Source organism: Podarcis melisellensis, assembly GCF_964234715.1.
Source record: "Podarcis melisellensis genome assembly, chromosome: 16".
NCBI lineage: Eukaryota > Metazoa > Chordata > Lepidosauria > Squamata > Lacertidae > Podarcis > Podarcis melisellensis.
Genome location: NC_138533.1, coordinates 19839598 through 19856983, shown reverse-complemented (window position 1 = coordinate 19856983; position 17386 = coordinate 19839598). Strand labels below are relative to the sequence as shown.

At 47.5% G+C, this 17386-nt stretch overlaps 1 protein-coding gene across 3 annotated transcripts in view; it reads left to right on the top strand.

Annotated features, from left to right (window-relative positions):
• Window positions 1-11338: 11338 nt before the first annotated feature.
• The window catches only part of FBXW8 (F-box and WD repeat domain containing 8), a 64203-nt gene continuing 58155 nt past the window's right edge, over window positions 11339-17386 (top strand). Inside the window, exons 1-2 of one of the 3 annotated variants that reach the window (XM_081892395.1) lie at window positions 11339-11771; window positions 16326-16430. In XM_081892395.1, coding sequence (XP_081748521.1) covers window positions 11427-11771; window positions 16326-16430 — 450 coding nt within the window. In that variant the 5' untranslated portion in view covers window positions 11339-11426. The remainder of the gene's footprint in view (window positions 11772-16325; window positions 16431-17386) is intronic. The other 2 variants (XM_081892393.1, XM_081892394.1) reach the window with 2 other exon arrangements.

Below are 17386 nucleotides of genomic sequence, written 5' to 3'. Positions count from 1 at the left end.
TACACTAAAAGGTAAAGGTCAAGGACCCCTGGACAGTTAGGTCCAGTCAAAGGTGACTATGGGGTTGCAGTGCTCATCTTACTTTTAGGCTGAGGGATCCAGCGTTTGTCCACAGACAGCTTTCCAGGTCATGTGGCCAGCATGACTAAACCTCTGGCGCAACGATACACCGTGATGGAAACCAGAGCGCACGGAAATGCCATTTGCCATCCCGCCACAGCAGTACCTATTTATCTACTTGCACTGGCATGCTTTCGAACTGCTAGCTTGGCAGGAGCTGAGACAGAGCAACAGGAGCTCACCCAGTTGTGCGGATTTGAACTGCTGATCTTCTGATCGGCAAGCCCAAGAGGCTCAGTGATCTAGACCACAGCACCACCCACATCCCTAACATGAATTGGCCTTGAGTCAGGCCACTTAGACCACTGAGCCCGGAACTGTCAGCTCTGAATGGCAGCAGCTCTCCTCAATCTCAAGACAGACAGAGCAGCTCTTTCAGGGTTTTGCTGTCCAAGATCTTTTCTCTCACATTTTTATTTATCAATCCATGACATCGCAGTGTCAAACCGTACACAATGACATGAAAGGATGTTAGCATAACCATAACAACACAAGGCCCGGCAATCTGCTACATGCTAGCAGGGAAAATTCGCAAGCACACAGAATACATCCCTTTCAGCCTTGACCATCAGGGACTGCTTTCGCCAGGGAGCTAGGTGCCTCAGTGATGAATCTAACCAAAACAATTTTTTGGGAAAGTGGAAATTGTATTCCACATTGCCATGTAATGCAAAAAGGATCCCACTTGTCTGAAAATTTGTCCCTCCTGCTTTCAGCCCTTACTAGTATTTGGTTTTCAGTTTTTCAGCTAGGCAAGAGACCAGATTTACAATGAGAACTGCGTGGAGTCCTTATAGCAATCGGCTACCGCTAACCAGACCGTAGCTATCAAGCAGAAGATTAGGACTTTGTACAATAAGCCACTTGTGTTTTGCAGAAATATCGAGAAAAGGGCTAAACCAGGGTCAGGATAGGTAATCTGGTTAGCAATGTTTGTGGTCTACTGAAACACACCGAGGTCTTTTTTAAAACTGGAAATGAAAGAGAATGAAGTTAGGACCTTCTGCGTGCAAACCACTTGGTGATGGGCATATCTGTCAATTGCAGTTTATCGAATTCTTCCAATCTGATTTTTTACTCTCCCATTTTTCTGCATCAGTTTTCCCGTTTTCCCATTTACCACATCAGTTTCCTCCCCACAAATATTCATCACCATTTTGGTGCAAATTTCTCCTCATATACACATGTTTTGTGTACAATACTGATTCAAAGGAACACTTTTTGCAAGCAATTTCCCTCCAAAATACAATGTACCGGTATCTTTGTATATTAGTTTCACTAATGTATGCATTTTCAGGCACACTTTCCCATAACAGATGCATTTTTTCCCCTGGACTCTGTTTGGAGACATGCACCCCCAAATTCAGAGGTGTGGATTTCAAAGGACGGCTGCTTTTCGTTTGGTGTTTTCCTCCTGGAAGTGTAAATGATGGGAGCCAAAACCAAATTCACACAACACATCTACCACTGAGCAAAATCTCTACCACCAATTCAAACAGGACATCCACCTGGGCACCCTTTCAGAAAACAACTAAAGTTGTCTTCCTGCTCATACAGAGAGGAACAGGCTTTGCAACACTGGAGACTTAAATTGGGCTTGATGCAAGAATGCCCATGACCTGCCTTTATTTTTCTTACCATAAAGTAGCTGCAAATGACTCTGATCTTCCTCAGATCAACAGTGCTGGCAGCATAGCTGTCAACGTTTCCCTTTTCTTGCGAGGAATCCTTTTCAGAATAAGGGAATTTCCCTTAAAAAAAGGGAAACGTTGACAGCTATGGCTAGCAGCGAGGGAGGTTAGTATTTAACCTTCCCCACCCCATCTAATTTAACCTCCCCCAAACAAAAACACACCCAACTTCCTAAATTGGTATCAGTTCCTCAGAGCAAAAAAAGGGAGATGCATTCTTCCACCCTGAAAATATTTCCTCTCCACCGTTCTGGACCAGGACTAATCGTAGCTTAGAGGGGAGTGGGCAATTTAGATTGGGGGGAGAGATAGGAGAGGAAAGGGGTGAAAACACCCACCCTCTCCTAATGCTGCTGCTCTAATAAAAAGGGAACCAAAAACCCCTTCCTAGGCACTTTAAAGTGGGAAAAATCATCCTCTAGGGAAATCCAATTGTCAATTTCCTGCTTTAAATCAGTTTCTGCCATCGTATCAAGAAGAAAGAGGGTTTTATTTATTTTTATTGATAGGATTTCTTTTCCGCCCTTCACCATAAGGTCCCAGGGCAGGTGGCAACAGTACAGCACAGAGTTATAAAAGCAGATCGAACCATTGCAGAACAAAGAAAACCGCTTCAAAGGGAAGGGAAGAGTGCAGAACTTCAGCCCAAGAGGTAGGTCCTGCAAAACACAACACCTCACCTGTCAAATGCCCAGGGTAAAGAGGCTGTGTCTTTCAGCATTTAGCAAAGATGTCAGAGAAATCCCTGCCTCTAGCAAGAGTTTCCAGTTTAGAGTAAGGTGTTCAAACTGTTACACTCAGGATGCTGATCTGTTATTGGTTTGTATTTTCTAAGGTTTCGTGTTTTCTTTAAAAAAGGAAAGAAAATATCTGGTTGGCAGTCTTTGGGTGAAATTCTAACCCCAATCAATTCAAGCAGAGCTTTGTCTAGTTTTGATGGAATTAGCATTTAGGCACATCAGAAGGCGCCTTACACCAGCTCAGATTTCTTGCCAACTCTCTTTTAAGATCTCATGCAAGAGGGCCTTCCTATCACTTGATCCACAATCCTCTTTGAGGAGGTTTTCCCAGACTGTTTCCATGTGAGATTCAGTTGCATCCCGGTAAAGCCCTGCTGCGCTGTGGTTGGGGGGCCTGGGGTGACAAACCCATTTTCCCAAAAGATCTCGGACTTTCTGCAGTAAGGAAAGTGAAGGGGAAATGGACCAGAAGGCACTGGATAACTCTTGCTCTGTTGCTACTAACCTCTAACCTTCCCACAAACAAATCAGAGTGACTGTTCAATAAGTACGACATTTGATCACCCCACAAACATAATAAGCCTGCCAGAGCAAGAAACATCTTCAAACTGATTCCGAAAAGTGCAGCTAGCAGGAGCATCTGCCACATCCCGACTGCGATGCTGCTCTATGGAAAGGGGTAACCACGGAGAAGGCCCTGCTATGAATTACTGCAAAATGGGAGGTGTTTCCAATATCTTTGGGGCTTGCACGAGACATTCTCCCACAGACCTTAGTGACCTAGCGGACAAATAAGGGAGAAGGCGGTCTCTCAATTAACCTGGTCCTGAGCTGCTTTCTGTGCTGCTGTTTTTAGCTGCATTTCATTATATATTGAGACGTGGGTGTGGAAGTTGATTAATGAATCAATCAATAAAAAAATAAGGATGAGTGCTCAGTAAGCAGGTCAGCTGGAAGTATCCTAAATAGAGATACTATCTAGGGATCTTCTGCAGGCAAGAGTATTTCCCTGTCCTACTTGGGACACCTTCATATTCCTGTGTTGCGGGGAGGGGTTGGACTAGATGATAGGGTCCCTGGCAACTTTATGATTCTATGATTCTATTCAGAGATGTCAGGGATTGAACCCGGGACCTTTGGCATGCAAATGATGCGCTCTGCCAATAAGCTACGGTGTGTCTGTCTCTGCAACTTTCGCGATTGTGCATCCCTTTCCCTCCCTTAGGCATGCATGTGTCTTAGCTCACAAGGCTTGGTGCTGGCTGCCAACAGACACACCTGCCTGGGAGAACTTGGGTCCTGCATCTGCCTCTCACCCAAGTTGCCTCCCACTCAGCCGGCTTAGCCAACTGGGAATTTGCACATTAAATGGGGCAGCCGCTGGCAGGCAGGGTGGCTGGAACAGGTCCCTGGCTTAGGGTCAGAAGCTTCCAGCTACGCCAGCTACTGACAACAAACCCTCACTTCTCTATCCTGGAGCTGCCACCCTCGCCGCACCCACCTTGGTCAGTTGCCGCTGGCACCTTAGGAAGTTACTCTATATGAGATCAGGCCATTGGTGTATTGAGCTTAGCATGGTCTGCACTGACCAGCAGCAGCTCTCCAAGGTTTCAGGCAAGGGATCTCTCCCAGCCCTACGTGGAGATGCCGGGGATTGAACTCAGGACCTTTGGCACGCTAAGCATGCCCTCTACCCACTGAGCTATGGTCCTCCTCTCCAGTTCTGTCTTAAAGATCCCACCTGTTATCTTTAAGGGCAGGAAGCAGAGGCGAGAAAGCAGATCTCGCAAAAGGTATCTTGTCACTGGTGATGCTCTGTGTCCAACATCTCTCTTTGAAGGCAATCTACCCATGTCTCATCTGTAAGCCACATCAGCTCTGGTGAAGTTTACAGGAAAGGTTTGGACACTGCACACATGCAACATGGAAAAGGGGATCAGACCGCCAAACTGACTGGTCCTCTTTGCCACAGTAAAAGCCACAAGCAAGATATGAATGCATGTCTCCTGCTCCTGTTTCCCAGCCACCCAACAACTGACACTCACAGGTTGAGTGCCGCTGAATGTGGAGGCTCCACCTAGGCACTGTGGCCAGCAGCCAATCAAAGTCTTTTCCTCTGTGGATGTTTTCCTAAGGCCCTTTCCATTCACTTTCTTAATTAAATCTGCATAGCCACCCATCAACAAACACTCCTAATGTAAACATTTTTAAAAAGCCGTTTAAACCAATTGCCCTTTCTGTGCCTCGTGGCAAGGATTTCCACAAACTATTTGTGCATTTTATATTGGAGGGGGAGAAAGGAATTTAATATCAGGTCACATCAATGCAAGCATGCCATGTTATAGATGAAACTCATCATCGCCATCTGACTTAACACCTGTCGAGCACTTTCTAGGGCTCAAAAGGCTTAATGTGCATTTTCTAGCTGTAATCTTTACAACAACGCAACCAGGTAGATCAGTATCATTATTTCCAGGCGGAAACGCTAACTGAAAACCACCGAACATGTTTGATGCAGAGACAATATCCCAACTAGGAAGCTTCCTCATTTGCAGCTCAGAGAACTACCCCACAAATGAGATATGCTACAGCGCTGATGGGAGTTGTAGTAAAACAACATCTGTCAGATCCCGAGCGGGTGAAGGCAGTGCAAAAGAAACATGGCTTTAGATCACCATCAGAAGATGTTTACAGTATTGCTATGTTTTCAAAAGGGGGGGGGGGACTCCTGTCAGCTTCTTGGAGACAAAGAGTCCTGTGTGGCACCTTCAAAGACTAACAAAACATAGAATCATTTCACATCGCCAGCTTCCGTGGGCTAGAATCCCCCATGGACTCTCATTCAGGAAAGCTTGTGTCACAATTAACTTTGCGAGGTGCTACTTCCAGGTGCTACTAGGCTCACCGATGTGGACTCCTGCGCTGTGGTTGCGCCCCCACTCATTTCATAACATCGAAAGTGGCTCCAGCTGGGGGACCCTACTCCAATAATTCTACAATCGTGCCAGGAAAGGTTAGACTTAGAGGAACATAGGACGTTGCCTTAAGCCAAGCTGGTTTATCTGGCTCAGTACTGTCTACACTAACCGGCAACAACTCTCTGGGGTTTCCGACAGGGCTGTCTCCTAGCTCTACCTGGAGTTGCAGGGTTTGAACCTGGGTCCTTTGGCATGCAAAGCAGATGGTGTGCTACCACTCAGTGGTGTGCTACCACTGACCTATGGTGCTTTTGGCAAAAAAAAAAGTTTCTAGTCCTCAATGCTCTGGATAAAGGGCTGAATTAAACATGGGGAATTGCCTTACACCACGTTAGACCATTGTCCACGCTGACTGGCAGATGCTTCAGGCACAGAATCTCTCCCAACCCTACCTGGAGATGCTGGGGATTCAACTTGGGGGCCTAAGCAGATGCTCTAACCACTGGGCTGTGGTGCTCTCCACATAAAAAGTAAAACAAGCTTCCAGCCTTCCAGGGTAACGAGCTGAATGAGACAGGAACAGGGGAAGCAGCTGCCTTCTACCCATGGCCCCTCCAGCTCAGTACTGCCGACACGGGCTGGCAGCTGCTTCCCACTTGGAAACAGGACCGAGCTCCCCAGATTCCCCCTCCCGCTGCCTGGATCCCCAAGATCGTCCCCGCCACCACGAGCCTCGCCGGGCCCCTCACCTACCGCCGGTGCCGCTGACTCGCCGGGCCGCCCGTCGAGGCGCCGTCGCTCCGCCGCCCTACACGCGCCCCCGGCGGCTCAGCCAGGCCAAGGCGGCCAGCAGCGCCAGGGACGTGGCCAGGCCGGTGCCGGCGGCGGCGGACGCCCGGCGGCCCCGCGCCGCCTTCCTGGCCGCCGTCCGCGCTTGCAGCTCATCGCCGATGGCCCGCAGGCGCGCCGCCGTGAGCTGCGCCCCGGAGACGCGCGCCCGGCCCGGGCTGCTCTGCGCGCAGAAGCAGGCGGCGGCCGGAGGGCGGCCGGGCAGCGAGGAGGCGCACGACGGGCACATGGTGGCCAGGCCCGGCGCCCCGCCGCCCTCGCCGCCGCCGCCCTCGCCGCCCAGCCCAGCGCCGCTCGCCAGCCCCGAGACGCGCCGCCACGCCAGCCGATGCGCCGCCGCCGAGGCTGCTGCTGCTGCTCCTCTTCCTGCTGCTGCTGTTGAGGCTGCTGCCGCCGCGGCTGTCAGTCTGGCGCGGAGCGTGGCGCGCTCGGGCGTCACATGCTGGCTGAGATCATCCTCCCCGACGGGGCGGCCGCAAGACGGCGGCGAGGGAGAGACGCGGCCGAGGAGGGAGGGAGCGAGCGAGCGAGCGAGCGAGGGAGGCTTAACTCTTTCGGAGCAGCCGTCTCCTCTTCTCTCTCTCTCTCTCTCTCTCTCTCTCTCTCTCTCTCTCTCTCTCTCTCTCTCTGCCATCCTCCTTTTTTTCTTTCTTCCTACTCTCTCTCAACTATCCCCTTCCCCCTTCCTTTTCTTTCTCTTACCTGTCCTCCTGCTCTTACACCTTCTTTCCACCTTCCTTGTTTTTCTTTCCCTCTCACGGACGTCTGTGTTGCTCCTCTCATTTTTAACTCCATAGGAGCCAACTTCTAGGGCGCCGAAGTCCCTTCGCCCCGTCAATAAAATATTTAAGGGGCGCCCCCCCCAAAAAGTTGATTTGCATTGCCATTCAAACGGTGTGGGTGCTCCCCATCCTGTGATTATGTGGGGAGGGGCTTACCTGGGCACCCCAATATTTTTTTCCAAGCTTGCACCCCTGTTTTCGTCTGTCTTCCTTTGCTTTGCCTTCCTCCTCTAACTTTTCCTAATTTCACCTTCCCCTCGCCTTTCTTTCTCTTATCTACTTTCCTTAGTCCGTCCTTCCTTCCTTCCTTCCTTCCTTCCTTCCTTCCTTCCTTCCTTCCTTCCTTCTCTCTCTCTGTCTTACACACACACACCATTTTCCCCATTCCTAACTAAGCTTAACTTCATGTTAACTGAAAAATAAAAACGCATCCATCGTTTATTCTGCCTCCTTAAATTCCTTTCTTTTATGTCTCCTGTGTGTTGAAATAAATTAAAAAATTGTCCAGTAGCACCTTAGAAACCAACTAAGCTTGTTCTGGGTATAAGCTTTTGTGTGCATGCACACTTCTTCAGACTTCTTCTCAACTCTGTGTTGAGTTTACGATAGTAAGTGCCTTGAGGCAGAGACCTTCATAGATGATTATCCACTCATAGTGTACACAGTAGTGAGCTAGATGGATGAATCTCGCACTCACCCAATCAATGTTGATTGTAATACAGGTGGATCCTGTTGCCTTGCAGATGAAGTTCATACCCCTTATGAACCTCAATCATTGGAGGCAGAAGCTACTATGTTTAATTTATTTTATTTATTAAATTTGTATAGCACCCTTCATCCAAAGATCACAGGGCAGTTTACAGCATATCCCTGGCATCTTCAGGTAGGACTGGCAGAGTGCCTTTGGGATCCTGGTGAGTCGCTGCCAGTCAGCACAGACAATATTAAACTGAATGTGTCCTTGGTCTGACTTAGAATGAGGCAGCTCCCTCTGTTCCAGTGCAAAGCAGGCTGCTGAAGTTCAGGACCACGGAGAGCTCCCCACGGAGCAAGTTTCAAGATTACTGGACGAAAATGTTTCCGTTCAGAACTTCGTGGTTCCAGACTAGAGTGTTCTCTGCCTGCATGCTGGAGAGGCACTGCCAGCCAGTGTAGACAGTACTGAGCTAGACAGACCAATGGTCTGATTCAGTATAAGGCAGCTTCCTATGCTCCTATGGGATGAATAGTACGGGGAACATGTTTTATGGGAGCCTGTGTTCCTGGCCCAGTGTCTCCTGCTTATTTGGCTCATGTTCAGATTTAACAAAACACACGCCTACACCATGTTTTTTTGTGTTGCCCTTCATTTCCTTTGATGTGTGAAATGAACCCTCTTCCTGCAAATCCTCCATTTAATACTGTTCTGGTTGCTCCTGATGGGCTTATCACTATGGTTTGGCCTTGAAAGTGTTGCCCAATTAGAGAAAAGAGATTTGACAAGTGAATGTTAATGTTCCTTTAATAGCTGTGGATGGTCTCCCTGAATGGGCAATTCACCTGCTGGGGTGAGAGAGAGGTGAGAACTTGGCAGATTGGGGGGGGATGACTTTTGCAAGGGGGGGGGGAGAGAGAAGAAAGGAAGAAAAGGGCAGAAAGCCCAGGGGAGAGTGCTGTGAGTTGGTTTAAAAGGTGAAATACATTAGAGGGCAAGGATTCATTATTTCTTGGGGTCTGATGCGGAATAGCCATAGGTTATGGATAGTTAACCTGTAGCCCTCTAGAGCAGGGGTAGGCAACCTAAAGCCTGTGGGCCGGATGCGGCCCAATCGCCTTCTCAATCCGGCCCACGGACGGTCCAGGAATCAGTGTGTTTTTACATGAGTAGAATGTGTAAAGGTAAACTGGACCATTAGGTCCAGTTGTGGCCAACTCTGGGGTTGCGGCGCTCATCTCGCTTTATTGGCCGAGGGAGCCGGTGTACAACTTCCAGGAAATGTGGCCAGCTTGACTAAGCCGCTTCTGGCGAACCAGAGCAGCGCACGGAAACGCCGTTTACCTTCCCACCGTAGCGGTACCTATTTATCTACATGCATTTTTACGTGCTTTCGAACTGCTAGGTTGGCAGGAGCAGGGACCGAGCAACGGGAGCTCACCCCATCACGGGGATTCGAACCACTTTTATTTAAAATGCATCTCTGGGTTATTTGTGGGGCATAGAAATTTGTTCGTTCCCCCCCCCCAAAATAGTCCAGCCCACCACATGGTCTGAGGTTGGAAAAGGTTGCTGACCCCTGCTCTAGAGAGTGATGAACTCCAGGCCCCATCCCATCAGCCCCAGTCAGCATGGCCCATAGTCAGGGATAATAGAAGACCAGCAACATCTCGAGGGTTAGAGGTTCCCCCTCACCATCTGTACTCGGAGCAAGTGTTTTCATATAATATGTCATGGTGTGCGCAGCATAGACATGGTTGTCAGATGCTATATGGCAGTTCTTAAGCATAGGTTGAACGGCCATTTGTCATGGATGCTTCAGTTGAGATTCCTGCATTGCAGGGGGTTGGACTAGATGACACTCAGGGTCCCTTCCAACACTACAATTGCAGTGGTAGAGCATCCTCCTTGCAAGTAGAAGGTCCCAGATTCATCCATATATCTCCAGGAAGGGCTGGGAAAGATTCCCTGCTTGACACTCTGCACAGCCATTGCTATACGAGCTAGAGGGACCATGGTCTGACTTAGGAATTTTCTGAATCATAAAATGAAAGAAAACAGTAAAAGACACTGCAGGTATCTCTTTCCTCCAGAGGAAATTAAACCTGTGTGTATAGTGTTGTCCACACAACTCAGAAAAACATGGGTGCGTATTGCATAATGTTTATCTGGTCCTTAATGTACAGTTTCCAGAGTATATACCCAACAAGGAAAATAAGAAAGGAAGAGGAAGGAAAAAGGGAACTAAGATAAACATTTTATGGCTGTGTCAGTTGTACCAGATTAGGCTGAGTTGCAATAGGCCATAAATATAATCAGCAGTAAATAATAATGTATAATTTGGTAAGGAAAAGTTACCACATGATAAGAATAAAAAGCTACCTTCGGTAAAGTTTGATTTCATTCCCTGGAGCAGTAGCACCCAAGAGCCACAATAGCTCTCACAATGTCTCTCAGCCTTACCAATTAAAACTCTGCCTCACAGTTAAATCCTCCGATAGGAACAATAATAGCATTTACCAATTATGCATCACACTTCAAAGCAATTGACTTAATAGGATTATATCCATTTAGGTTCTACTAAGAGTAGCCCCACCAAAGTTATCTTAGTCTGATTAATTTCAGTGGGCCTACTTTTAGTAAGGTAATGGATGATAATAATAATGATTTTTTGGGGGGGGGAATATTGTTATTTAATTTTATCCATGTAACCAGTGTTATTTTTCTAGAAAATGAGGTACTGGAACTCATCATGAACACCTCCCTTGTTCTCCTATAATGGCAACGGTGTCCACCTGAGAGGTGCAGGAACTCAGTTCTGGTGAATTCTGGCTAGAAAAAAAAAAGCCGTGAATGTAACCCAAATAACAAAACGAAACTTTATGAGATAATAATAATATATTTATACACCGCCCATCCAGCTGGGTTTCCCCAGCCACTCTGGGCGGCTCCCAACAGATTAAAAACAGAATAAAACATCAAACAATAAAAACTTCCCTAAACAGGGCTACCTTCATAACTAAATAACTAAACTAAACGGAACCAAACCAAGGCTGGCATGGGATGTTTATGCCCACAAGAAGAAAGGATAAGACTGGTTATCCAGATATTTGCGAGGAGACGGGTAAGCGGAGAGTGCCATCATAAGAAATGAGAGGTGTGGAGCACCTGACTTGCAAGATATACCCATTATAATGGCAGCAACAACAACAACGCATAGTATTGCAGTGCAACGCTTTATGGCACAAGCAACAATTCAAAATAAAGCAGAATCACGAATAAGAAATTCGAAGCGGCGCGCCGGCTGCCGGAGTGGCATGAAATACATCGCTGCTGCTGCTGCTTTATTATCTATACGTTTCTGCGCGAGGAGAAGATGCCGCAACAGAGCGCGGTTTGCAGAGGAATCTTTCCGAACCGGCTCTCCGTGGAACTCGGAGCTGCTCCCGCCCTCTCCGCCGGCGCTGCCTTCGCTGATTGGCCGAGCGCGCTGCTCCCCGACGACGCGGCGGAACCCCGGAGCGGCAGCCTCAGTTTCCGCCCGGGCTGCTGTCGCCAGCGGACCTAGAAACCGGAAGCGGCCGGGTCCGGTGTCAGCCCCGACAGAGCCCGGTATCTCTGTTGGGGTTGCTATGGACGACGGAGCGGCCGAGCTGGAGCTTTTCCGCCGCCGCTGGCGGGCCGAGCTGACTCCGGAGGGCCGCAGGAAGAGCAGCCGAGGGCCGGCGGGCAGAGGCGGCCGGAAAAGGCAGCGCGGCGGGGATGGCGGGGCTCCGGAGCCCGTGCGGGGCTGGGGCTGCTGCGGAGGCGTCGCTCGGTGGGAGCCGGAGGAGAAGCAGCCGCCCCCGCCGCCGCCCCCACCCCCGCCTCGGAGGCCTCCCCGCAGCCCCACCGCGCCGGACTGTGATTTGGGAGCTGCCGCCGAGGCTCGAGGAGCAGGAAAGGAGGACCTTTTGGAGCAGCTCATCCTGGACTTGGTACGGGAAGGAACGAGGAGTAGGATTAAGAGCAGTACATATTGAGTTTGTTTGGTTTTTTACCACTAGTGGCTACAGGTCAGGGGGAAGCGTTATGCTTCAGTTAGTAGTAGTAACAACAACAACAACAACAATATATTATTTATATCCCGCCCATCTGGCTAGGTTTCCCCAGCCACTCTGGGCGGCTTCCAGCAAAATATTAAAATACAACATTTCATCAAATATTAAAAGCTTCCCTAAACAGGACTGCCATCAGATGTCTTCTAAAAGTCAGATCGTTGTTCATTTCTTTGACATCTGGTGGGAGGGCGTTCCACGGTGGGTGCCACGACCGAGAAGGTTCCCTGTAACTTCGGTTCTCGCAGTGAGGGAACAACCAGAAGGTTTTGCATGCATAGGGTCATAGAATCATAGGGTTTGGAAGTGATCCTGAGGACCATCTAGTCCCGTGGTTCCCAACGTGGGCCACTTTTATTTTTAAGGGGTACAATTTGAGAATGAGTTATTAATAAATAATAATGATGATATTTTTATTTATTTATACCCCACCCTCCCCGGCCAGAACCAGGCTTAGGGCAGCTAACACCAATAAAATTGCAATAAAACATAAAAGAAAAAGAAAAAAACAGTTAATTAAAATATGGGTTAAAATACGGGTTTAAATAACAGTGAATGACCCTTTAGGCTTCCTCCAGGTGAATAGTTCACTTTTTGAATAATAAGAATTATATGTCACAGGTTTTTAGAAATGCTTAGGTGGGGCATGGCCAAAAAAAGGTTGGGAACCACTGATCTAGTCCAACCCCTTGCAGCTGTCCCATACAGGGATTGAACAGTACCACTTTCTAACTAACCCCCCGGGCATCTGTAGGAAGATCTTAGAATGCCCCCCACCCTGTCTGATATCCTAGAGAGCGGCTGCCAGCCATTGTTGGCAATACCAGCTAATATTGGCAATACTGGCCTAGATGGATGCAACGTACCAACCTGGTATGGTGAATGGCTGTAGATCGGTGGTAGAGCATCTGTTTCTCAGGCAGAAAGTCCTCTGTTAAGCTCCCAGCATCCCCAGGTAAGGCTGGGAAAGACTTCTTCTCTGAAATCCTGGGGAGCAGCTGCTGATGTAGACATTACTGAGCTGGGGGGCGGGGGGAATCAGTGGTCTGACATGGGACAAGGTAGCTTTCTCTGTTCTGATAAGTCACCAAAACAGGGTGACAGAGCCCATACCTAATATGTAAGAGGCCTCGGACGTGATGCTGGGAAGGTCTCTGTCCTGCTGCTGCCTGTCAACATGGAGCAGCCTTCCCCAGTGTGGTGCCCTCTAGAAGTTTTGGACTCCATCAGCCCTAGAAAGAGCCAATGGGTGGACCAATGGTCTAGATAAATAGAAGCCTCTAAGAGGGAGGGATGAAGCAATAAAACTGCCAGCACATTTGCAAAGCTAAGCAGGGTCTGGTATAGTTTCAGTTTGGATGGGGTCTGTGTACTGAGATTCCTGCATTGCAGGGGGTTGGACTAGATGATCCTCAGGGTCCCTTCCAACTTCACAGTTCTATGAGTCTATGAGTCTTGTGGGGAAGCATCATAGCTCAGTGGTAGAGCATGTGCATTGCATGCAAAAGGTCTCTTCCCTGCACAGTCTTGTCTTAGCCTGTAGAGGCTTTTCTCTTACTGGAGGTGGAAGAAGAAACAAAAACCAATACAGTGGTACCTCGGGTTAAGTACTTAATTCGTTCCGGAGGTCCGTTCTTAACCTGAAACTGTTCTTAACCTGAAGCACCACTTTAGCTAATGGGGCCTCCCGCTGCCACTGTGCCGCCGGAGCCCGATTTCTGTTCTTATCCTGAAGCAAAGTTTCTTAACCTGAAGCACTATTTCTGGGTTAGCGAAGTGTGTAACCTGAAGCGTATGTAACCTGAAGCGTATGTAACCCGAGGTACCACTGTACACTGCATAAGATAAGTACGATTCCCATAACCCCTGACCATTGGCCATGCTTGCTAGGGCTGATGGGAGTTGTCGTTCAACAACACCTGGAGAGTCGTAGGTTCTCCACACCTAGCTTAAGAGAACAATTGTGTGGTTGTGGTAATGGGAAATTCTGCAGCAAGTTGAGGCCCTAGGTGGGAGAGGTGGCTCTTCTGCTGTCCCCGCCTTTGGGTTTTAAAAACAGTATTTTCCTTCCATTGACTCCAGTGTAAATACTCCAGGTGAATGCTATGCCAGTCCTAGGGCTGTTGTGGTTTTAGGTCTGCAAGGAAACCCTGTTTAGAATCCCATGGATTTGTGTACACACCATCCTCTGCCCAGTCCGTGGAATAGTGTGGCTGCACACTTCAATTGACATGAGGTGTGTTGTTGCCAATAGTGGAGTAGCCCTTACACTGCTTCTAACTGCCCCTCAGCTGCCCTTGGGCTGACTTTACAGTGTTGTAAAGTACAGTGTGGTGGTTGGATTTATGTTGCTTAAAGATTTAGGGTTCTTTCCAACTTAAACAGTGTGCATGTGAAATGACTTACATGAGTGCAATGGACCTCTCCAACGTGTTTTGTGAGCCCCCCCCCACCCCATTCCTGCAGAGAAGATTTGGAGATGGGTGTGTGTGTAGAGACAGGAAGTTCAATTGCACTCAAAAGTTGAGCCACAAACAGACAACTATTTTGTTGGATGCAACCCTTATATACTGCCCTTCAGCACAGTGTCCATTGCTACAATATGCAAAAAGAAATTTAAAACTTCTTCCTGCATCTCTGTTTGGCTTGCTTATCTTAAAAACTTTCAGTTAACACAAAGGTTAGAAGAAGCTTGTTCCTCTCCCTTCTGGTTAATTACATTGTTTTGTTTTTTTGTTTTAAAAGCACAGATTAAATTTCTGATGGCAGTAAATTAATCCATTTAGTGAACCAGAGCTCCATTAGCGCACTGGTGTGTAAATGTGTGTCTCCAAGGAGCGGATGGCGATGTTTGTCTTTTGGATTCCTGATAAAAGCTACAGCTAGTTTTGCAAGGGGATCTTTTTCTTTTAATGTGCTCTATATGCTTTTTGATGATGGGTTATTTCGTACTCAAAACAGCCTGTAAAGGTGAAGAAATAATTGTGCATTACTTTAAGGATTTCTTCCCTCAAATTGAAGGAATAGGATGCTTCATCTAACGGCCTTCTCTGAGTTAGGATGTGTGTTTGGTAGAGGCAGCCTGTCATTTTCTTCTGCCTTCCTGGGCTCCCTTTTGAATCAGGTCTAAGGGCCAAAGGAGAAGTAGCCTGTTTCTCTGCACACTTGTCTTTCCATTTCATGTATGGAGCTGAACGATAATTTTGTGCCAGGAGAGTGATATTGTCTGGATGCTCACATGTCAGCTGACTAAATACGGAGCTGAGCAGCCTTTGTTCACACACACACAACCTCTGTCTTCTTAGCATTACCATATTCAGCAATATCAAGTTACAGTATAGGAAAACTGGTGCTATTAACAGTAATCCTTCTAGTTGGTTAATTGGTTTGGCAACTTCCATGCACATGACGTGTGATGCAAATTATTTTCTGTGAGAGTTAAATGATAACCAATCAGAGGCAGCTTTGTCAATCCCAGCAGGTATATAAGACGACGTCAAGGCCTCATAGGCCTGCTCAGGCCATAGGGAAGTTGCCGAATTAAACCATTAAACCCCAAAGTCGTGTCCATTAAACCCCAAAGTCGTCAGTTAGCTATAGTTTATGGTTCCATCTGAACTGAGAAACGATGGTTACCAGGTTTGGAACAAGATGGCTTCAAACCTTGTTCAATCCCCAAGTAAAAGGATCGGTAGCAGGGGGTGGAAGAGAGCAGCTTCCAGGCAGAGCTGTTGAGCTAGGGGGACATATAGGATTGTATCCAAATTAGTTCTACTCAGAGTAGAACCATTGAAATCAATGGAACTTCGTCATATCCATTAACATCAGTGGGTCCATTCTGAGTAGGGCTGGCATTGGGTACAGATGGTATAAGGCAGCTTGCATACCTGGGGGCACCCCATGCTCTTAGACACCCTTCTGGTGGCTGCTGAGCTTCCTTGCCCCTCCCATTTTTTTTCTTTTTTTAATGAGGTTTTTTTGGCACGGGGAATTTGCACAATTTATTATTAGTGCTTGTTGTTCATGTTGCTGTTGTCTGCTTTTTTTGACTGTTTTGTTTTGGTGTGTGCCTTAATCGAGGCTAGCTTAGGCCAGTTATTTTCAATAGGTCTGCTCTGATTAGCATTGGTTACAACTCTATGCATGTAGCTGTGTTTGGGATGGTTGCGGCCTCTGTGCCTTGCCAGTTTTCCTTCTGCAAAATAGGTAATTTACTGTGCCCACAGCCCCTGGGTCCCCAAAAGTTAAGGGCTCCTATTCTATGCAAATTCTTTATAAGATTCTTTATCAGAATGAAGTCTGTGGGCTCATACATGCAAAAAAGCAGACCAGCAACTTGTGTCTCTTTCCTGTTTCCTTCTAGGATGTAGAATAAATAGCAATACAGTATTTTATTTTAACTCCTGTCTCCCACTTCTTCTGACTACTTTTCAGAATGAAATAAACGAAGTTCCCTTCTTTGACGTTCAGCTGCCTTATGAACTGGCGTTAAAAATATTTCAGTTCCTCAGCAGGACGGAACTGGGGAGATGTGCTCAAGTAAGTCTTTGCCAGGTTTGCTAGTGCTTCTCGCTTCCTTTTTGAATGTACTCCTTGGAAGTAAATGCCATTGGGATCAGTGGGTTGTGCCGAACTGAGTGGTAGTAATGCTCTGTAGTAATATTTATTTATTATTGCAATTTCAAATTTAGTCCTCCATCATGTCTGAGCAGAGAGCGGCCGCATCTCTCTGTCTTGCAGGGAAGCTGGAGCACTCTGGCAGTAATTAACACTTTGACAGCCCCCATCTCCCAGCCACTGACTGCTTCATGACCACTTCCTGAGCTACATGCAGCTCCCAGGATTGGCTGCGGGGTGGAGGGAAGAAACTTTTGAGACCAAAGTGAACCAGATATTGATGGAAAGAGGTGCTAAGTTACAAAAAGAATTGAGAGGCTAGAGAGAAGAAATTTCAGGAACACTCTTTAGAAAGTGATAAAATATCGACATAAAACATTTAACAGGTTCCCCAAAGCAGTCAATATTTACCCCCTAGGGGTGATGGGTCTCTTCTGGGGATGAATAAAGACCCGGCTGGTTGTGTGTGTCAATAATAATAATAATAATAATAATAATAATAATAATAGTTTTATTATTTATGCCCTGCCCATCTGGCTGGGTTTCCATCAAGCATTAAAAACCTCCTGATACAGCCTTCAGATGTCTTCTAAAAGTTGTTTAATTCTTTATCTCCATGACATCTGATGGGAGGGTGTTCCACAGGGCGAGCACCACTACCGAGAAGGCCCTCTGCCTGGTTTCCTGTAACTTCACTTCTCGCAGTGAGGAAATCGGCAGAAGACCTGAGTGTCTGGGCTAAGTGATTGGGGTGGAAATGCTCCTTCAGATATACTGGGATTTAAAAGTCAGCACCAACACTTTGAATTGTGCTCGGAAACATACTTGGAAGGCTTAGGAGTGGGAAATAAGTTTTACAGTGCATAGTTTTTCAAAGA